General features: G+C 32.9%; 3 protein-coding genes across 10 annotated transcripts in view; 1 reads left to right on the top strand and 2 right to left on the bottom strand.

The window, feature by feature from the left end:
• LOC107912757 (protein PLASTID MOVEMENT IMPAIRED 2) overlaps positions 1–855 on the bottom strand; it is a 28063-nt gene extending 27208 nt beyond the window's left edge. The window contains exons 1-3 of one of the 5 annotated variants that reach the window (XM_041081369.1): positions 625–848; positions 301–421; positions 48–88 (exon numbers count right to left, since the gene is read on the bottom strand). Coding sequence is in view for 3 of the 5 variants with exons in the window: in XM_016841067.2 (XP_016696556.2) it covers positions 301–414 (114 nt within the window). In the remaining 2 variants the exon portion in view is untranslated. Of the gene's footprint in view, positions 1–47; positions 89–300; positions 423–624 lie in introns of those variants that run through there. The other 4 variants (XM_016841067.2, XM_016841068.2, XM_016841066.2 and 1 more) reach the window with 4 other exon arrangements.
• A 6368-nt stretch (positions 856–7223) lies between these two features.
• LOC107911021 (RAB11-binding protein RELCH homolog) lies at positions 7224–17974 on the top strand. 2 transcript variants are annotated; one of them, XM_041081367.1, is made up of 20 exons: positions 7224–7821; positions 9085–9237; positions 9907–10085; positions 10588–10695; positions 11302–11472; positions 11558–12121; positions 13063–13137; positions 13233–13361; positions 13444–13518; positions 13595–13804; positions 14031–14183; positions 14286–14500; positions 14608–14725; positions 14832–14964; positions 15032–15233; positions 15314–15419; positions 15493–15633; positions 15712–15835; positions 15968–16084; positions 17239–17974. In XM_041081367.1, exons 1-20 carry the CDS (start codon positions 7620–7622, stop codon positions 17622–17624), a joined length of 3561 nt encoding a protein of 1186 aa, XP_040937301.1. In that variant the 5' UTR covers positions 7224–7619; the 3' UTR covers positions 17625–17974. The 2 variants fall into 2 exon arrangements, with proteins under 2 accessions (XP_040937301.1, XP_040937302.1); XM_041081368.1 differs by lacking the exon at positions 9085–9237.
• Positions 17975–19655: 1681 nt separating this feature from the next.
• Positions 19656–21090, bottom strand: LOC107912756 (mitochondrial 37S ribosomal protein S27). Of its 3 annotated transcripts, none has more exons than XM_041081365.1 (2): positions 20920–21090; positions 19656–20120 (listed from the first exon to the last, which is right to left on the bottom strand). In XM_041081365.1, exon 2 carries the CDS (start codon positions 20084–20086, stop codon positions 19778–19780), a length of 309 nt encoding a protein of 102 aa, XP_040937299.1. In that variant the 5' UTR covers positions 20087–20120; positions 20920–21090; the 3' UTR covers positions 19656–19777. The 3 variants fall into 3 exon arrangements, with proteins under 3 accessions (XP_040937299.1, XP_016696553.1, XP_016696554.1); XM_016841064.2 differs by having other exon boundaries at positions 19656–20099; XM_016841065.2 differs by lacking the exon at positions 20920–21090 and adding an exon at positions 20742–20875 and having other exon boundaries at positions 19656–20099.
• Positions 21091–21478: the final 388 nt, after the last annotated feature.

Here is a 21478-nt window from a genome sequence, read left to right as displayed (position 1 = left end):
TTACTTAAACTCCATTGCATAAAAACTACAGGTTTTTCATGAATCACCAATGTCTAAAAAGCCGAATCCGATGTAAAACCGGTGACACCTGTGATTACCAATAGATCCGATTGATTGTATTAAAAAAAATTATGTATTATCTAAGTATTTTTAAAGTTAAATAATTATCAAATATAATAAATATTTAATAAAGAGTTAAATGTATAAATCTTATCCCATATAATAATAATTTATAAAAATAATAAATTCAACTTATCTGTATAATCCGATATTTTAACACCATGAGTACCAAAATTATACCTCAGGAAAAGCCTCTTGACTCTGGGGTTTCTTCCATGAAGAATTACCATCAAGAATCATTTCTTCATACATATTAACAGCAACTTTACTTGATCCGACTCTTCTCTTCTCCATTATCAACCTGTTCCATTGAAACACAAGAAAAACGTATTACATATAGATAATTAAATACTGGAGCAAAAGGCCTGGAATTCCAATATAAAGTATTCTATTTAATCAAAATTACATATTATTAACATCCCCTGAACTGCAACGGGTTTAAAAAATGGCAAACTGAAAGGAACAGAAAGTTAAAAAGAAGTAAAAAAGAGATTGACAACTTACCAAGAAATAGTGGGTTGAGTTAGAACATAATAAATAGCGACCGGAAATAAAACCTGTAAATAAATTGTGATTTGTAGAAGAAGAAGAAGAAGCAAGTGTTTGTGGAATGAGTTAGACTAGAAAGGCCGTTAAGTTCTAAAGGCTAATGCCAAGCAAATGGAATAAAAGATAAAACGGCTGACAATCAGACGCAGAGAGGACAATAGCTTGAATCCTGTCGATTGGATAATATTCTTGTATGCAACGCTAGCCATATATATATATATACAAGGGATAAATTAACATTCAGTCCCTGAACTTGGAAACTTTTCCACTTTAATCTCTAAACTCTTTTTGTTTGACAATTTTTTTTAATTTGATCTTTGAATTTAAATTCAGTTAAAGCTACAATAATGTGACAGTTTGATATTACGTCTTATCATCACATGATTTTAAAAAAATTACAAAATTATGAAGAATTATAATTTCTTCATAATTCTCTTCATAATTTTTTAATAATTTTTGTATTATTTTTAATTTATAAAATTTTCATGTGAATTCTTGACATAATCTCATATTGTCATGCAGTTTTATCTCAAGAGGAAACATATCAATTTTTATTTTTTTAAATATATATAATGCCTAAGATTATTATAACCCCTTTTTAAACTTTAAATAAAAAGATAAATACGTTTTAACATACTCAAACTCACTTCTTCCTGTATTAATAAGAATACTTGTGCCAACCAAGTTAAAACTCAATCTAACTACAAATAAAGTACATTAAAAATGTCAAACTATTTCTTTAATATAAAAATTTTAATTGTTAAATATATATTAACATTTTGATATAAAAATTTTCGACCATTAAATATATATTAACAAAAATAATATCATAAATTGTTATGTTATAATTATCGAATTGGTATGAAACTTTAACTGAATAATATTTCCAATTATTAAAATAGTAATTCCAGAAATATTAGCAATGCATTGAAAATACTTTGCTCTATTTAATGAAAATTTGAATCTGAATCGGAAACTAAACAAAACACCATGATTAGTAAAATCGTATCATATATTAGTTTTATATATTTATATGAATGTATATACTATGTTTTCTATTAAGTTTTTTCTATTATAAATGTAGTACATTTATAAATATCATATTTAGATGAAAATAACCATAATATATAATCAAATTATTATAAAACATGGTGAAAGAAGTCAAATAAATACATACATACATTTCGAGATTGAAAATTCTCATGATTACAAACTCAAATTTAGGATCTAAAAATCAAGCTGTCCAAATTGCACAGCTGAATTTAGGGCGTAGAAGGAACAATCTGGACTAAAAGGAAAAAAGCTGCGCAGCTGCATTTATTTTTGGGAGCCCCTTAGAAATCAGACATTAAAAAAGGTTTTGTGAAAAATATTATTTTGGGGCAACTTTACAAATCAGATATTAGAGAAGGGTTTTGTGAAAAATATTAAACGGCGATATTTATGTGTATGGAAGGAACGAAACGACAAAGCTGCCAGTGTCAAAGCAATCAAAGGTAGCTGAGAATCCACGAATTTAAAAGCTAAATCACATGGAATCCTCGTTAATTCAATTTTATTTGATATCCTGTAGGCAGTGGCCTAAATGCTTCCACTTATCTTTTTTCCCGTACCCAAGTATAAGATAAAATGGATATTCTGAATATTATAATTAATATTTACAAAAAAATATGGAGGAGATGCATGTATTAATTTTCTCGCATATTTATTATAAAATTTTTATTTTGCCCGACATTATAAATATCTTACTTGAACAGTTTATTGATAAATTTTATTCAAATTATGAGCAAAATTTTAATTTCGTTAAAATATTTTTATTGAATAAATTTATTTGATAATAACTAAAATTTACACTAAAATGCTTTATTTTACTATATTTTTTATAAAATATTGAGGGCGGGAATGGGTTCAACGTATGTCAAAACATAAATAAAACATGAGAAACAGCAAGACATCATTAACCCACTGAATAAAGTAGTAACGAACACCCAACCAAATCCAAAAAACACTGGCCACCCAAACAGGAAGAAGATGGCTGCGCGCAGAGCCACCGAAAGCCACAGCTTTAGTCGGGAGGATCTACCCACAAGCGGTCCGTTGTCACTGCTGCCGCTGCAACCCATGGGACTTCACCCAGTAAGTGCTCTCATCCATTCTGAAGCCCACTTGTGCAATTTCATGTGCTAGTCTGCTACAATCCCTACTTGCATGTCGAAAAATGGCTCTTAGAAAAGATTTTGTTAGAGATCGAACATCACTGATATATGCACTCATTTGAGATTTGTCGTCTTTCCCTTGAATAATCCTCGAAATAACTACTCGGAAGTCGCCCTCCACTTCCACCATTATGAACCCCATGTTAAGAGCAAACTGCAGCGGCTATACACAAGCCAGCGCCTCGGCCGAGAAAGCATCAGGTATGTGTGGGTTAATAACCATTCCACTGCCCACAACCTGACCGTCCATATCCCTGATCACAAAGCCTGACCGTGATTGTCTCCGGTGTTCTTTGAAAGCAGCCGATCGAAATTTACTTTAAAATAAGGGTCAGTTGGGGAAGACCACTTTTCAGTAGACGGGCTAAATTTACAAGGTAGTCGCTTTCCCAGTTCATCAAATTCTTTAAGGAATGAATGGATTCTCAATTTAATCTCTTGTGCTAATTGTGGCTTGTTCTCCATAACGTGTTTATTACGCGAAGTCCAGATTGCCCAGATGACCCCAACAATAACTCTGCAAGTATATATCGAGCAATTTCTAAGTAGAAATTCTAACCAAACCCAATAATCATCACATTGTAAACTTGATGGCCAGTGTATTGAGAAAGAATTCCAAAACATCTTATGCAAGGCGCACGAAGTAATGACATGAAACATAGATTGAGGACCACTTCGATACCTTGGGCAAATAGGGGAATCCTATTCGTTTGGTTTAGAGGTTTGCATAACTAGAGATGTAATTAAGCTAGATAACTTCCAAGGTGATTAATAGGCTTCAAACGGTTCTCAAGAAGTGCATTGATGAGGCTCAAGGGGCGTTTGTCCGTTAAAAGATTGATTTCGGATAATGTTTTGGTGGTCCTTTACTCTCAAGCTAGATATGATTAAAGCTTACGACCGGACTGAGTGAGATTTTATTGAAGGAATGATGTTATATACGAGTTCCAAAAGGGAGTGGGTTTCTTTACTTTTGCACTGTATAAGCTCGATGTCATATTCAGTGGCTCTAAATGGTAATATTAGTGAAGCTTTTGTTGCAAGACAGGACTTCGACAAGTAGATTCTTTAAGCCCGTATTTATTCCTTGCACGGAGGACTTCTATTTGCTGCTTCACTTGGTCAAACGTGAAGGTTTATTAACTAGTGGTAAGGTATGTCGTGGAAGTCCTTGTATCACTCATTTGTTTTTTGCGGATGGAAGTGTAGTATTTGGGGATGCATCTGATAGGGGGACAAGTTCTTCGTTTGATACTTGGAAGTAGCAAATCAATTTTGATAAATCTCTTATCTATTTTAGCTCTAATGTACCAAATCTATATAATTAAAAAATATTAAATATAAAAGAATTAAAAATTTGTAAAAAAATAAATATATAAAAGAACTAAAAAACCTAAACCACTAAACCTATGACTCTTTTACGTTAAAATAAAACCCCAATCCATTCATTAGTCAGGGGGTTGGCCTCTTTTTTTTTTTGAAAAATTATTCTGGCTTTCATCCTATTTTACATGCAACTAAAATTTCATATTAAAATTATTTTTTATAATATTTGACCGAGTACCAATATTTTAAAAATCGGATTATTGATTAAATCAATTAAATAATTGATTTTTAGTCTAATTAGTTTAATTGTTATTTTTTGTCTTGATTTTAGTTTTTTAAGTTTCAAATGATTTACTTAGAGACGGACTCAATCTTTTTTATAAATTAATATATCAATTAACTTATTCAATTAATTTGACCAATCAATTTAATCTAATTTCAATAATACAATTACAAATAACATTTTTTTAATTAAATCCAATCAATTTCAACCTGATGAACCAGATAAGGATGGCTTGCCTGCGACAGTTTTGTAAGGCACATTTTGTATATTTTGGGGAGTTCATGAGAATAGTCATTGGTTCTCGATCGCTCTCTATACAAGGATTTTAAGTGATTGTCTTTCTCTGCACTTTGATTAGTAATATCAGCATTGATTTTAATAATAAAATATAAAATATATTAATTGAATTGTTAAAATATTATGTGAAATAAAATATAAAATATAATAATTAAATTGTTAAAATATTAAACATATAAATTGATCCTCCTCATAAAAAAATTAAAATTTATGCAAATAATAAATAGTCTCTCTAAAAAAATTAAAAGCATTAATTAAATTAGTAATTCTATCATACGTGTTTGTGCGTGGAGATTACATATCTAAAACGAAGGTTTGTTTAAAATAGCATATAATAAATAATGAAGCATATAACTTGTAACTAATTAATAATATTTATACTATTATTTAAATTTCTGACTAAGTTGATGTCATGAGTTAACCGAGCAACAACTCGATTAAAGAAAAGACTAAAATGTCTTTTCATATTTAAAATAAATTATATTATTCGAAGGTATTTTATCTTTTTAATCTTTTTAATTATGAAAGGTTTAAATAATAATATAGATATACAATTAAAGGAAGTAATAATATATGCATAACAAAATAATTAAAATGTAACTATTATAATGAAATAAAACTTTGGTTTGGTATTAGGGTTAATATCTTATTGATGTAAATAACATAGGTTCAAATGCAATAAACTTTTTTTTGGTTTTTTTAAATAAAAATATTAAAATGTTCTCAAATAATATAATTTATTATGAATACAGAATGGCATTTTTGTAATTCTTTAACTGAATTGGTGCTCGGTTGATTCATAATACCAACTCAGTCAAGAGTTTAAATAATAGTATAGTAATACAATAAAAATGCAAGTATTATATTGAAATAAAGTTTTGGTTTAGTGATACAATTAATATTTTATTGATGCAAATAATATGGGTTCAAATCCAAGCAGATACAATTTTTTTATTGGTTTTTTAAATAAAAAGATAAAAATACCCTCAAATAATATAATTTATTTTACATATGAAATGATATTTTCATAATTTTCTTAATCAAGTTGGTACTCAATTGACTCGTGACACCAACTTAATCAGCGGTTTAAATAAATTGATGGAGATAATAATGTATGCATAATATAATTAAAATGTAAATATTATATTAAAATAAAGCTTTAGTCCCACCCCAAATGTAAAATTTCAATTCTAGTCCCTTAAAGACTATCAAATTATAAATTAATATAGGATAAAATGATGTTTTGGCCCCTAAATAAAAATAAACAATCTATTTAGTCCCTTCAAAAATAATGAAATCATAAATTAATAAATGATAAAATTTATATTTTAACATCTCAAAAAATTATAGTTCAATTTTGGCCTATAAAAAAATTTTAAAATAGCGTGGGTATAAGTCCAAGTACATGCTCAATTTGTAGCTATATTTGTTGTCCTCACAAGTCGTGATGTACAGATGATGATGCTTGTCGCCGCTAAAACTACTTTAGCCACCAACTGTTATTGGAAAGTGGGTGGCTCTTCATCGACTGCTTAATATGTTTCTATTTTTAGAGTATTTTAGAAAAACAAATGATTTTAAGAGTCAGTTTGGACTCGTGTTGTCTTAAGTTATATATATATATGTATATATTCCTTTGCATGTAGGATGTTTCTTAGCCTTGCTTATGCATGTAGTTTTGCTTTTACAAGTGATTTTGGGAATGGTTTTGTCACCATCCTCTTCAGTTTGATGGATGCTCAATTCTATTGTCGATTTTTGCCCGTCACTTTGGACTATTTGGGGTGGATTTCCTTAATGTATCAAGTGTTTGCAATCATTCTAGATATGTTGTGCTCGAGTTGTGACATAATGTTCTATTGATGTTGAGATTGAATCCTTTGTTGTGTTGATGGAGCTTGTCCTTTATCAACTACGATGGATGCATGCTGTTTTTCTCTCTTGAATCATTTGGTTCTATTAATCGGAATGAATTAATGATTTTCCCTATCAAAACAAAATAAATCCAAGTAGATTCAATTTTTTAAAACAAAAAAATTAAAATACTCTCAAATATTATAATTTATTTTTAAATATAAAAATATATTTTCGTAATTTCTTCAACCGAATTGGTAACTGTTGACTCATAATATTAATTAAATTAGGGACTTAAATAATAGTATAGATAGATAGAGATAATAATGAAATTATAATGAATAAAAACATTAAAATAAAATTGTGGTTTAGTAAATTTAAGGATTCATTAATACAAAAAATGTGAAAGCAAATGTCATCATATTCATAATATTCATAATATAACAACTTCTTAATAAATTTTTAATTGAATTAATATTCGGTTTACTCGCGCAATAACTTAATTAAACATTTAAGTAATAGTATATAGTATATATTCAAATTCGGATATTACTGAAATTATAAATATAGGACCGCTGCCATCCTCAAACGATAATATTCCTTGTCTCACCAAATCAAAACTCCATCCCCCTCCTTTCCATCTCAATCGAACTTTCAAAATTCACGAGCTCTGCGAAGTGCTACCATTTCGCGAACAGACCAAAAGAAAAATTGAGATTTTGATTTAGGAGAAGCATTTGATTCGATCCTGATGTTGATAAACAGCGGTGATTGATTGATGTAAAGGAAGGATCAGATGCAGGTGATGGATGTTGAGAGATCATTGTTGTGCAATTGCTTGGTGAATGTTCTGCTCGAAGAAAATTACTTGCTAACGGCATTTGAGTTACTCCGCGAGAACTTGGTTGTATCCCGATGTTGATAGACGGTGAAGATTGATTGATTCATTGATGTAAAGGAAGCATCAGACTTAGATGATGGATGTAGAGAGATCATCGCTGTGCAATTTCGTTGTGAATTTTCTACTTGAAGAAAATTACTTGTTAACGGCATTCGAATTGCTCCACGAGCTTCTTGACGATGGTCGTGACGCTCAAGCTATGCGTCTAAAGGAATTCTTCGCCGATCCTTCTCATTTTCCTGTTGATCAGATCTCTCGCTACAGCTCTCTTGGAGGTACTTTTGTGTTTCTTTAATTCCTTTTTCTTTTTCAAGTATGAAATCGGGAATGACTTATACGTATAAATTTATTTCTTTTGATTTTTTTTTTTTGGTTTAAATATGAACTGTGTTTTTAGTGTTACTTATTGTTATATCAACATGTAGAGAAAATCTGATTCCCGCAGTGTTTTGTAAGAGTAATAACGGAATGGAACCTTATAAAAATTGTTGATGCCGGGTGTCAAGGTGACGGTGCTAAATGCAGGTTTCGGGTTGGCTCTGGGTAAGGGTAGAAAAGCGATAAGAAGGAAATTAGGAAATGAAACGGTAGGAGAGTGTTAGGAAGGACGTTAGGTAGGGTAAGGGTAAGCGAGAGACTGTATATGAACTAAGCTCACCAAAATCTCGATCCTGATCGGATATCAACAAAAGATAAGCAAAAAAAAAAAATCCTCTTTTTTGGAAGAATGAAACTTATGATTTTATTTTTATAATAGAGTAATTACCTTGAAATTAGTGTAGTATTTAGTTACTCTTTAAACTAGTTATATAAACTTCTTAGGAAGTGAAAGGTAATACAATTAATAACTAATGGAAGTTACATTTATGAGGTAAAGAAATTTAAATTTGTTCTCTTGGCAGTTGAGAGAAGGTAAAGAAATCAAGGTTCTGCTTGGTATTGAAATGTTTTCTTTTACATATGAAATGGTTCCTCTCACAGCATACGTGTGTTGTATTGCATTCATTTGTCAAGGCATTTACCATCATTTTAGGCAATACATGTTCTATATATCAAAGAATTCTTATGCTGAAGATGTAGCTACTTAATTAGTGATTATGATTACTACATGAGCTTGTGGTTCCAGTAATATTGGAATTATAACCAGAAAGTAGCATTTTATGTAAACTATTATGATTACCAAATGAATTTATAGGTTCTTGTGATATTGGAAGTACAAGCAGAAAATAGCAAATTATGAAAACTTCATCCAAGATAGGAGAAAAGGAAATGGTTCTTAATTCCAATTGACATGGAAATCAAATTAAGCTATCAAATACAGAAATTAGATTGCACCTCTGATAGTTTGGGGGTTGGGGTGCTTAGAGCGTGAGATAAGGTCTCTGCTTAAAGAAATAATGCGTTGGTTGCTGGTGTTGCATGTTTCTACCCGTTTATCAATGCTCTAAGCCCTAGAGCAAAAGTCCATTTTCAATTTAGATCTGGAATAAGTGAACCTTACTGATGGTTTCATCTAATATATAGTTCTTGAAATTCAGTTGTAGACCCTCAAAGTTTGCTAGAAGAGAAAGAAGCAATAGAAGAAAAATTAGCACTTAGTGACTATGAATTGCGGTTAGCTCAAGAAGATGTTATGAAACTGAAGACCGAGTTACAAATGAAAGTAGATCTCCGTCGGGATAGATTGAGTGGTAAATTTTCTTATTTATTTGATATTTGAATGGTTACACTTGAGCTCTGTTTGGTTGGCACCTTTGCTATTTGTCTCTTGTTTTCTGTTCATTTTTCTTTTTGTTTTCTTTTTACAGAAAAGAAAAAATGGAACAAATAGCAAAAGAATCAACTAAACTCTTCGTCTTCTTCATTTTTGTAAATGATATTTTAAGAGAAAATTTGATCTCTTTGTATGACACATTTTTTAGCATGCTGTTTGATTGAAAGAGTCTCTATTTATGACTCTAAGAATCATTAGAAGCACCAAAATGGTCAAGACTGCTACCTGGTTATATAGGTTCACTATTGGTGAGGTTCTTGAGGTAAAGGTAAACACTGAGGAAATTATTCTTTTTTTCTTTTCACATCCCATGAGGTTGGCCACCTTGCATGACCATGCTTAGAATGAAATATTCTTTTCTGCGAATCATGCTAGGTATTCATACTATTTTTCAGGAATTGACACCCATATTTCTGCCGCAGTTGCTTTTATTTGGCAACTGTTTTGCATACTTGGTGGGCTTTTTGTAGGATCGCTCGTAGAAATTATGGGAATTGTAGGATTTTTTTAAAATGCTTTTAATCAGTAGTTAGCCATCATTTTTCTGGCATGTGTGAATTTGTTTTTATGTTATATGCAAATGTAGAATCAAGTGTGAGCAACAACATAAATCATGCTCTGGAAGTCCATCGGCACAAGAGAGATGTTCCCTTCTCTACTTTAGGCCCATTGAAGGCTAATGAACGTAAAGATCTGAATTGTGCGGTAAAGGAATATTTGCTGATAGGTGGATATCGATTAACTGCAATGACATTTTGTGAAGAGGTATCTGTAACATTCGGTAGTGCTTTTGTCTTGTTACTGCTTTTTTATTCTGTAAATCAGCACTAGCTAGCATTAAAGGACCTATGTAGCTGCAAGGGCTGATCGTCCTATGCTGAAAGCTTGATGCAAAACTCAATAAACTGAAAATTGTGGAAATTTTGAATTATTATTTGGGAACTGCAAGAAGAGAGAAGTTCTTGCCCCACAACACTAAGGTCTATATTTTCTGAACATGAAGTTAGTTTAAAAATTAGAAAAGCCTGACTGGGAGTTATTTGCATTTGATGTTAGAACCCAAGTTATCTTCTTTCCTGATTTTCTGGCTGGGAGACAAGCATTAACAATTTATAGAGTTCATAGAATCTGATTTTCATAGATTCTTTGTGGTATATCTTTATCTTTCTGTTGCACAAATACATTTTGAGGCCCTGAAGGGGTATGAAGCAGCTGCCTAAGCTGGTGAATATGCATATTTCGCAGCTAATTTGTTGTTTAACCTCAGGTTACAGATCAGAACCTAGATGTTTGGGCAAACTCACCAGCATCTGTGCCTGATGCCTTGCGCCATTACTATTATCAGTACCTGTCTTCAAGTTCAGAAGCTGCTGAGGTAGGCAAGCTGTTTCTTACTATTCATACTGAATCATACCGAATATTTTCATGTTGGAATGTTCTAGCTATTGTCCTTTATTATTGTTGACTTTGCTTCATGAGGAACAGTATCATTACTGTCACCTGCTTTCTTTTGTGCATTTATTGTGTTGTGTTTGTACATATAAAATCCATGGGTGAGTGCAATATAATGAACTTAAACTGTCAGTTGCGATATTCATTACAAACTAATTGGTTAACGAAATTGTTGCTTGCAATATTATGTTTATGGAATTATTTTATTGGGAAAATATTTATGATCTATAGATATCAGTCTGATATAAAGAACTGATATAAGAACTGATCCTTGAACTAAAATCTCACCCCACCAGCCCTTTTATTTTACTTCTGGATGTGGTTGGCAATGGCATTGTTTGTCATCATGGATGCTTCTTCTTTCTGTTGCAGATACAAGTTGCTTGACTTAATGTCACTTCGGCTTTTAAGATGGTCTGTTATGATTAATGAAGGATCAGTCTTTCAACAATTTCTGTGCTTTGTGTAGATCTTTCTCCTTACAGCGTATTTCTTATCATTGAAAACAGTAATGTTTATTCCATTGCAGGAGAAAATTTCTATGATTCGAGAAAATGAGTCATTACAAAAAGCAATTGAGAGCTTAAATTATGAGAAAGAGCTTTTGATGAAAAACAAAGATTTGGCTGAAGGTCAGATAAATGCATTGACAAAATCTTTGGCAGCCACTCAGAAGGAACTGAAGGACAAGGAAAATCTGGTAGTTCTCTTTTAGCTTGATTGCTTTAAGAGCAGGTCCTTAATGATGCTACAAAATCTGAAGCACTGATTTCATACTTCTTCAGATACAAGATGTGAAGCATGCCTGGGAGCATCAAAGGAAGGAACTAAATGATTGCAGGGCTGAAATCACTTCCCCGAAAATGCACATTGAAGGATCTTCTTCTGTACAAAATCCGGTGACTAGTAGTGTTGAATCTGCTCAACCCCAGGCCTTTGAAAATTACAAGAAAGAAATAGTGTCTTTGCAGAAGGAAATTGAAAGATTAAAGGCAGAGAAAAGAGATATTCCGGATTTAAGTGATTCGAGCTGTGCTGAGAAAGAATCAACATATACTGAAGAGAAAGTCGTTGAGGTGGATGAGAATAAAACTCTTATCTCGCATCCCGTTGAGCCAGCAGGACCTATAGACAGCAACTCACTGTCTGCGTCAGTTCAAGCATTTGACAACAGCACTCACAAGCCTGAAGATAATTTGGCAGAACCAGCTATGAATCCTCCAAGCACTGCTGATGGTTTCTCATCTAGTAGAACCTTACCCCAACAAAATGAGAAGCCGCCATCAGAAGATAGTAGGCTGCATTCTAAATCGGAAACTCCTAGCAGTGGGCCTGCTCCAGATAATATGGCAAGTTCTTATTTTTGCTTTATGATATTATATTCAAAGGTGGTATCTGGGGTTTCGATAACTAACAGCATAAACTGATATATTTGAAAGCCTTAGCTCCACTCCTCATCCACGACCCTTATGGCTACTGTCCTTTGTTTGCTTTTCCCTTGTGTTTCCTGTCAGGGGTGTGGATAATAATAGGAGCTCGAGTAGGTGTTGCATCCTCCCCCCCCCCCCCCGGGGGATAACCTAAATTTATCCATCGTGTTTTAGGGCTGGTTGAACTTTTAAAATTACATATCAGTTTATCTATTTATTGTACCAATCAATCTTTACTTACAAACCCTTAAAATCAAGAAATTAAAATCATGTAAATTTAATGAAAACCAAATTAACTTTATAATTTCTTCAATAATATTTCAAGTCTCTGACTTAGTACCAAACATGTTTTCTCTTTCTTTTTAGCCTAGTGGAACTTCTCCCGTCCATATATCTCTCCACTTTTAGCTCTCCTGCTATCATGCTTTATTTCTTCAATGCAGAAATCAAACTGGGACCACTTTGTAGAACTCCAGAAAACACCCTATTTCTAATCTCAAAAAAGAAGTTATAATTGATTTATTTTTATTTTTCTAAAAGATCATCTTTCAATTTTAAGTAAGATCGAATATTTTCCATAAAAAAAAGTAAGATCATACTTGATTTATTTTGTTTCTTTGTACATTTGTTTATGAAATGATAAAATTGAGATTCTTTTAAATACATTGCTTGCTATATATTTTACGCGTGTTATATCAATAATGTTATGGGATACATTTCTTTAAAAACAATATGATTAGTTAAGTACTCCTTGTTTCCCCACCTAAAAAAGAATATATTGTCAAGATTTGCTACAGCTTCTCTTCATAGAAATTCAAGCACATTTATAATGTCTGATGCAGACTTTTTCATTGTAACAGGGTTTGGGGACCATTCAAATACTAGCAGATGCTTTGCCTAAGATTGTTCCTTATGTTTTGATCAACCATCGGGAGGTTGACTCTCTGACTATTAGTTTTTACTTGGACATTATCCTCTTTATTATCCTTATAAATTTTTTTTTATTCCGTACAAATTTATTTGACTGTAGGAGCTTCTTCCACTGATAATGTGTGCTATTGAGCGGCATCCAGATAATGCCACCCGAGATTCTTTGACACACACACTGTTCAATTTGATTAAACGACCAGATGAACAGCAGAGACGAATTATAATGGATGTATGTTGCTTTCAGAGAATCCCATTGAGTACCCAATCTACAAGTTTGGATACCGTGCTAAATCTTTTAAACTTCATTTCAGGCATGTGTTAGCCTAGCTAAAAATGTTGGGGAGATGAGAACAGAAATAGAACTACTCCCCCAGTGCTGGGAACAAGTGAGCTTCTGTGCTGCTTATTTGGCTTTGTCGGTTATATTTGTAGTGGCCTGATTCCATTTTCTTTTGAATGCAGATAAATCACATGTATGAGGAGCGCAGGTTGCTTGTTGCTCAATCATGCGGGGAGCTTGCTGAATTCGTCAGACCTGAGATTCGTGATTCTCTTATTTTATCTATTGTACAACAACTGATTGAAGATCCTGCAACTGTTGTTCGAGAAGCTGCTGCGCACAATCTGGCCTTACTACTTCCACTCTTTCCGCATATGGATAAATATTTCAAGGTCAGCCCCACTAAATATGCTTCAAGGCAATCATGGAGAAGATTTCTGACTTGACAGAATTGGCTACAATCTGAACTCTAGAACAGGTTGATGACCCATGGTCTAGGGACTGGAGAGCCTTTCGCGCTTAGCATAATATAATATCATGACTTGAAAAAAACTATATAGAAAGTATAATAAGAAAACACATAAAACGTTCTCCACCGCCTTATTTGTATATTGACAGGTTGAGGAGTTGATGTTCCAATTGGCCTGTGATCCATCTGGAGTGGTGGTTGAAACTACACTAAAAGAACTACTACCTGCACTAGTAAATTGGGGAAACAAGTTAGACCATATTTTGAGAGTTCTAATCTCTCATATCTTGGACTCTGCTGAGGTAACTTTTTGCCCTTGGATTTTATCATTTGCTGGTAGGTACTACCACGTTTCCATTTTGCAATGCATTTCCCTCTTACTGTTACTCCCTCAATATTTTCAGCATTGTCCACCTCTTTCTGGAGTTGAAGGGTCAGTGGAGTCCCACCTGCGTGTTTTAGGTGAACAAGAGCGCTGGAATCTTGATATTTTGTTAAGAATTTTGGCTGATTTGCTTCCTCATGTGCATCAGAAAGCAATTGAGACATGCCCATTTTCCTCTGTTTCGGAGTCAAATGGGCCAATATTTTCCAGTTCGGTACTTGAATTGTATGCAGGGTAAGTTTTTCCTTTTCTTTTTTCCAGACTGATGAGATAGTGTATGAATAACTTTTGTAACTTAGTTGTTAGCTGAAATGGTTTTGATTGATAATATATTCTACTAGGGGACATATCGAGTGGCCTGCATTTGAATGGATGCATGTGGATTGCTTTTCTGCTTTAATACGGCTGTCTTGCTTGTTACCCCAGAAAGAGGATAGTTTAAGAAACCGAACTACAAAGGTAATTTTTCAATATTGCATTTAATGGGGTTTTCTGCTTGCTTCATGCTTGTTCTATTGAAATAATGTTGTTTTTCTTGTTTCCAATCTGCATCCTGACATTGCAGTTTTTGTTGGCTGTTTCTGAACGTTTTGGGGAATCTTATTCGACACACATAATGATGCCTGTATTCTTGGTAGCAGTTGGGGATGCTGCTGATTTCACATTTTTCCCTCCCAACATTCACTCAAGAATCAGAGGTATTGGCTCTTAGAATCTTGTTAAATTTCTATTGTTGCATGTTCCATGATTGTTGCTTGGTTGCAGGTCTAAAACCGAGGACATCTGTGGCTGAGAGACTTGCTGTTCTAGGTATCCTGCCACTTCTCTTAGCGGGTGTTCTTGGATCTCCTGGTAAGCGTGAACAGTTAGCAGACTACTTGAGAAAGCTATTAGTTGAAGGTGCCATGAAAGAGAATCAGTCTATAACACACAACAATGATATTGTTAATGCTGTCCGCTTCCTTTGGTTTGTAATTAAAAACTTCAGTCCTAACCATTTGTTATTTATTTCTGAATATTCACATAGAATCTAATTTAATAATGCAGTACATTCGAAGAACATCATACCTTGATATTTGATATCTTGTGGGAAATGGTTGTTAGCTCAAATATAGAATTGAAGATTGGCGCTGCCAATATACTGAAAGTCATTGTATGTTCTCTTTCCTTTGAAACAAAATTTATCTTGCTACACCCGACAGTCAGATATTTATACATTTTAACAGGTGACATACGTTGATGCAAAAGTTGCCTCTACACATGTTCTGCCTGCCTTGATTACCCTTGGCTCAGACCAAAACCTGAAGGTGAAGAATGCAAGCATAGATGCTTTTGGGGCTGTGGCACAACATTTTAAAAATGACATGGTAACAGAGGTTTTTTTTTATTCTAATTCATGCTGGTGCAGTTTCTAGACGCCGTTCTTACAAACTCAGCATGTGCAGATTGTTGATAAAATACGTGTTCAAATGGATGCTTTTCTCGAAGATGGTTCTCATGAAACAACCATGGCCGTGGTCCGTTCGTTAGTGGTAGCACTTCCACATACAACAGAGAGATTTAGGGATTATATCCTTGACTTTCATGTGAAAAACAATTTTTAGGACTTCATTATTGAGTTGTGCATTGTGGTTTAGCCATTTTTGTGCTTGCCACTATCCAATCGTTCTTCAAAACCATTGTTTACTTAACATGATTTACATTTTTTGACTAAGATTTTCCAACTGACAAGCATGCCTGCTTTTGCAACTGATGGGATGTCTCGCAGAGAGAGAGCTAATGTGTTTTGTGAAGCCATATGTGCTGTGGATGCGACAGGTTTGCTTCTCTAAGTGGCTACTGCCATCATTTCTCTCCCTTCTCTGTTCTCCAATATTTTGCCTTCTCAGAGAAAAAGATAAAAGATTAAAAAGTCCACTTGCTAGTCAAGTTTCATTCCTAAGCACTGAGGAAGGATAAGAGATCCGCTCCTAAAGCCATAAACGTCATGCATTGTTTGTTGGCATGCCCTTCTATGGGGGTAAAAGAAAATTAAAATTTTAGTTATTTGTTCTTTTGAAAATTTAATGATTATTTGATAAGGTAATAAAAAATACACAGTTATTGATTTTAAAGGAAGTATATGAGAAAAAGAGGGTAATTTTTTCTTATTTTTTAATGAGTTGTTACTTTTATTTTCTTTTAAAATTTTAAATTTGAACATTTCAAAAAAAAATTTAATTTAAAACTATAAAAGTAAATTTTGAATAAGTAGTTATTTATATGGATTTTTGGATAAAAGAAAAAAAAGTAAGGTGAGTAGTGGTTGAACGTGATAAGGTTTTTTCTTTTTTCATTTTTAATATAATGAAATTGCCATTTTCATTTTTTTATATTAGTAAGGTGAGTAGTGTCACTTAATCAGGGGTTTAATATTAGTATAGATTACAATTTAATCATTTTTTTCCAAGTTTCCTCTAAGAAGAAACTATTATTATTACCATGGAATCACTTTCTTATAGCCATGCTTTCGTGTTTAGTTGCATCAAATTTTATCAATACTAGCCGGCAGTCAACTTTTATCACTGTCAGAGCCATGTGGTGTGTTGGTAGAGTCCGTTTTTGTCTTCCTGCCTTCTGAAAGGATGGCATAGGAGGAACAGGGTGTGAACTGCTGTCTACCAGACCACTCTTCCTGCTAGAAATTAGTGAACTCAAGATTGAAAGAAAGGTGTCTAGGAGTTATTAATTGCTAAAATTTTTTGAACTTGGATAGAAGTCTCATCATTTATATGACGAGAATTCTTTGATCTTTTAACAGATTGCCAAGCTTCTCTATTCTACAACATTTCGGAAACATAAAACGTTGCTGCTGTTAATTTGCAATAATTTATTTATGGTTTCCTCCCAAATGCTCCATTTTTGTGTTTTCACATCGAACTATGGTTTCTGTTTGTGATGTATTTTAGTACTTATTATCATTTTTGTTGCAGATATTTCTGCAAATAGCATTCGTGATTTCCTTCTTCCTTCAATTCAAAACTTATTAAGAGACCCCGATACACTAGATCCTGCACACAAAGAGGCCCTCGAAATAATATTGAAAGAAAGATCCGGTGGAACTTTTGATGCTTTGAGTAAGGTTATGGGAGCTCACATCGGGATTCCATCATCAATGACTAGTATCTTTGGTGAGGGTGGGCTGCTAGGCAAGAAAGAAAGCACTGCACCAACATCTCCAGTTGGATCTCCGAGAGCTGGGGCATCATCCGCACATGGACTTGCACCGGAGGATACTAGATTCATGCGCATCATGAGGGTCACTGACATGCTGCGAGGCAAAGCAAAAAGCCAAGAAGAAACTCATCAGAACCAGTGAAACCAAGTGAGACTCTTCTTCCCCAACTCCTTTATGAGATGAATATATATAAATATTTGTTTATTTGTTTATTTATTCATGTCATACATGAGGATACTCGTAGCAGGTGTCAATTCTTTGATTATAATTTCTTGCTAAAGCGCATATTAAGGAAGAAAAACAAGATGAGATTATGTGGCGGCTCTTGTCTTTAAGATTTCTTCACATAGAATCTAAGCATTGCGTTTTTGTCATAAGCAATGGATTATACTCTTTTTTTTTTTCTTTTTGCATTTCAATATTTTCACAGTCACTGAAATTATTGGATAGTTTCTAAGAAAAAAAAATTCAAGTTAAAGCAAATTAGTGAAGTTAATTCTATTAGTGACTGATATAAATGAATTGAAAGCGATGACCAGCTTGCTGTCTAGAGAAGTACAACAAATTTTATAAATTGATTGGGGTTTGGAAAGCAGTGCCCTTGGGTTATTCAGTCCGACTTTGGTTGGTTCTGAATGAGATTTTTGTAATCTGGTTTGGCTCAATTCAGATTTCTATTTAATCAATAAAAAATATTTAATTTTTAAAAATATAAATGTTAATGTGAAAATTTATTATGGATCAAGTCGAAGACCTGAACAAGGTTTGTACTATTGGTTTGGTTGATGAACGCCGTTGGTTTGAAAATTAGAGTAGATTTCCATCTTTACTGATCCAATTATCAGGCATGTGAATTTGCAGGGTCAAAGAGGAGATTAACCTAATTTAGTTGACATGAAATTGTAACCCCAAATGAATCATGATTTCATGCTGTTTTTATCATTCATGGTTACAAATTTACAATCATATTTAAGAGTAGAAAGAAAATGAAATTGAGAAAAAAAATTGCATAGGCTGGCATTTTCAATGAACTTATAAAATAAATGTATTTTCATATTGGATTGTTGTATTTTATTAGGTTATAATTGTGTTTAAAATGTTATAAAATTTGATTTTTAATAAACTTATTACATATATTTTGAAATCATGGTTAATTTTGATGTATGTCGTGTTAATTAAGCAGAGAGATTTTTACATAGGATACCCCGTGAAATGATACCAAGTTTTCTTCACCTTCTCAAATTACTAATATTCTTGTTTTCTTTATTCGAGACGTTCAAATTTAAAGGCATTCGATTTGATAACCAAATTAGAAAAGCTACATTGACGAACTTATATGTTGTTAAAGATCTAAACGGTTGAAAGCAAAACGTCATTCCTTTTCAAGTTAAAATCAAAATCCAGAAACTAGGATAACAATGATCAATATGGTAGCTTCAAAACATCTGAAGTGTTGATTTTTCTTATTCATTGATGTCAATTGTCAAACAGATTTACTCATGAGTTAAGCCAAGTTCAAGGGTATATGGATATTAATATTTTTTTTGCCTAATGAAATCTTTAATCCTAAAACCTTTACATAAATTTCAGAACTTTAGATCATGCCTGGACTTAGAAAACTTTTACCAAACACTAGGCTTAAATAAATAATATGAACGATCTATTTTGCTCGCTCTCATTTTTTGAACTGTCCAAATCTTTCAAATTTCAAAGCAAGGGATAACGCAACCCAACCCTAGACAAAGTCTAATTTAAAACTATGTTTCTTCAAATTTTCATTTTTTACATATTAGTATCCAACACTTGTACACTTTCAATCCAACACAGTTGAATATGAACAAAAATCTACGAGTACATTCAAAGAACTTGACAAAAGAAAAAGGAAGTTATAATTTTAATTTCATTTCGGAGTGGAAGTGGAAATGTGCAAACAGAGTGCAGATTAACTTCACCACCTGTGTATCCATTTTGTATACATCTAATCATTTCGTGCTTAAAATTATCGAGTCTATAGCTAATCAAACAGATTAAAGAAACTCATCCCTCCATCTCAACCATTTCATCTATTCGAAATCCAATCCAAACTTGGGCGCAGCAAAAATACCATAATCAAATTCAAACCCGTAGTATTCAGTTAGGTGTTTGTTAAGTTCAATTTAATTTTGGTTCAAGTAAACAATCAAATATATTTGGTTTGATTTCAATTCTAACAAACTGTCCAACAAGATGGCTAACTGCATTAAAGAAACAGCCATTTATGAAGTCAAAACAAAAACCATCTCATGTGATTACCTCTACTTGTTGCGTTTAGCGGCACGTCTTCCTTGGCCTTTCTTTGGTGGTCCCTTACCACGTCTCTTCAACGATTCAAGCTTCGATAAGCGCTCTTCTTCTTCACGCGCCATGACATGCGGATCATCGTTCTTGATATCATACGGGTACCATTCTGCAACCTTGTCCCCGATGAGCTTTTTGCGTAAGATCTTATGGGGTGATCTCTGTCCCGTTGGGTTGAGTATCTGTCCAAATATTCTTGCTCGAGCTTCAGTGACCCCTACTACAACGGCCGAAGCCAACATTTTCTTTAAACCACCAGCACTCATCTTTCAGTCAATTCTGTTAAACGTTGAAAAGAAACTTCAAGAAAATTTCACAATCATGTTAATAAATCTTTCAGCAATAGCATACTGAAAATTTCAAAATATTTTAGCAAACAAGATGATCTCCCTCATAACCAGATTTAGGGCAGAAATTTTCCCAATTTGTTCTAAAACCAGAACAAAAATATATTTCCAACTATTTCTCATTCAATAGTATTAAATATTCAAAAGAAACTTTCAGCAAAAGCATCGAAATAATATTTTAGGAAACAAGATGATCTCAATTCAATCCTAACCTAACCTAATAACCAAATTTACAACTGATATTTCAACAACTAGTTCTAAACTAAAACAACAATCATAAAACTCTGTTCTTAACCATCTTGGTTCAATTCAAACATAAAAAAAAAACAATCAAATCCCAATCTAATAATCAAATAACCAGGTTCTAAAACCAAAACAACATTCTATAAACTATTCAAATCGAGGTTTCAAATAGTGCAGTTGCAGCCGCTATTTCGCGGTAGCAGAAAAATCCGCCGCCACCAAAAGACCTCCTCAATTCACATCAATAGCAACGAATCGCGGACACAAATAGCAATGAAACCAAAAAAAAAAAAACGGCGATAAAGGTCCGCCATTTCCACTAAACCGATACCTTTTAGAAAAAATTCTATTTCTCAACAAAGTAAACAGAGAAAGGAGAGTAACCAACAGCAGAATCGAAACCAGAAAAATCAAATATAGCAGAGTGATAAGAGTAGATAACTCAAAATCTCTCTCATGAGTCAAGTAGAAAGAAATGTGCAAGATAAATTTAGGGTTTCAAAAATTACCTTTTATCTAATTTACTGGTCTGTCAGAAACTTGAAGGTAAAGAGGGGGCTTAGGTCAGGGAAGGAGGAGGGGGAGGCTGTGACAGAGTGGTGGTGGCGGCAGGGGATATGTGAGTATAGATGAGAGTGGGCCGGGAATTTTCTTAAGCAAATTTTAGATTACTTGTTGAAAATATATTTTATCATTTATCATTTTCAAATTTTGAAAAAACAAACATACTACAATTGTGTGAAAAAAATCTAACGAAAATTTTTTATACAAACAAAAAATATTTAATTATTTATTATTTTCAAAAATATTTTTATTTATAAGAAGTAAAAATAATAAATAATAAAATATTTGTTTGTATTTAAATTTTTGGGTAAACTACCCATTAGTCACTAAATTATGGGTTAGTTTTCGTTTTGGTCACTTAAATAAAAAAAAAGTTATAATTTGGCCATTGAACTATTTGAAAACTTTTATTCAAGTCATTGAATTGTTCAAAAGTTTTTATTTAAATCACAGGCTACTATGTTTATTTTTTTTAAAATAAGTTTCACTTTTGAGCTCCAAGCG

The sequence above is a fragment of the Gossypium hirsutum genome, chromosome A11 (genome assembly GCF_007990345.1).
Source record: "Gossypium hirsutum isolate 1008001.06 chromosome A11, Gossypium_hirsutum_v2.1, whole genome shotgun sequence".
Classification (NCBI taxonomy): domain Eukaryota; kingdom Viridiplantae; phylum Streptophyta; class Magnoliopsida; order Malvales; family Malvaceae; genus Gossypium; species Gossypium hirsutum.
The sequence above is the reverse complement of the archived record's forward strand: the minus strand, read 5'-3'. Positions and strand labels throughout refer to the sequence as shown.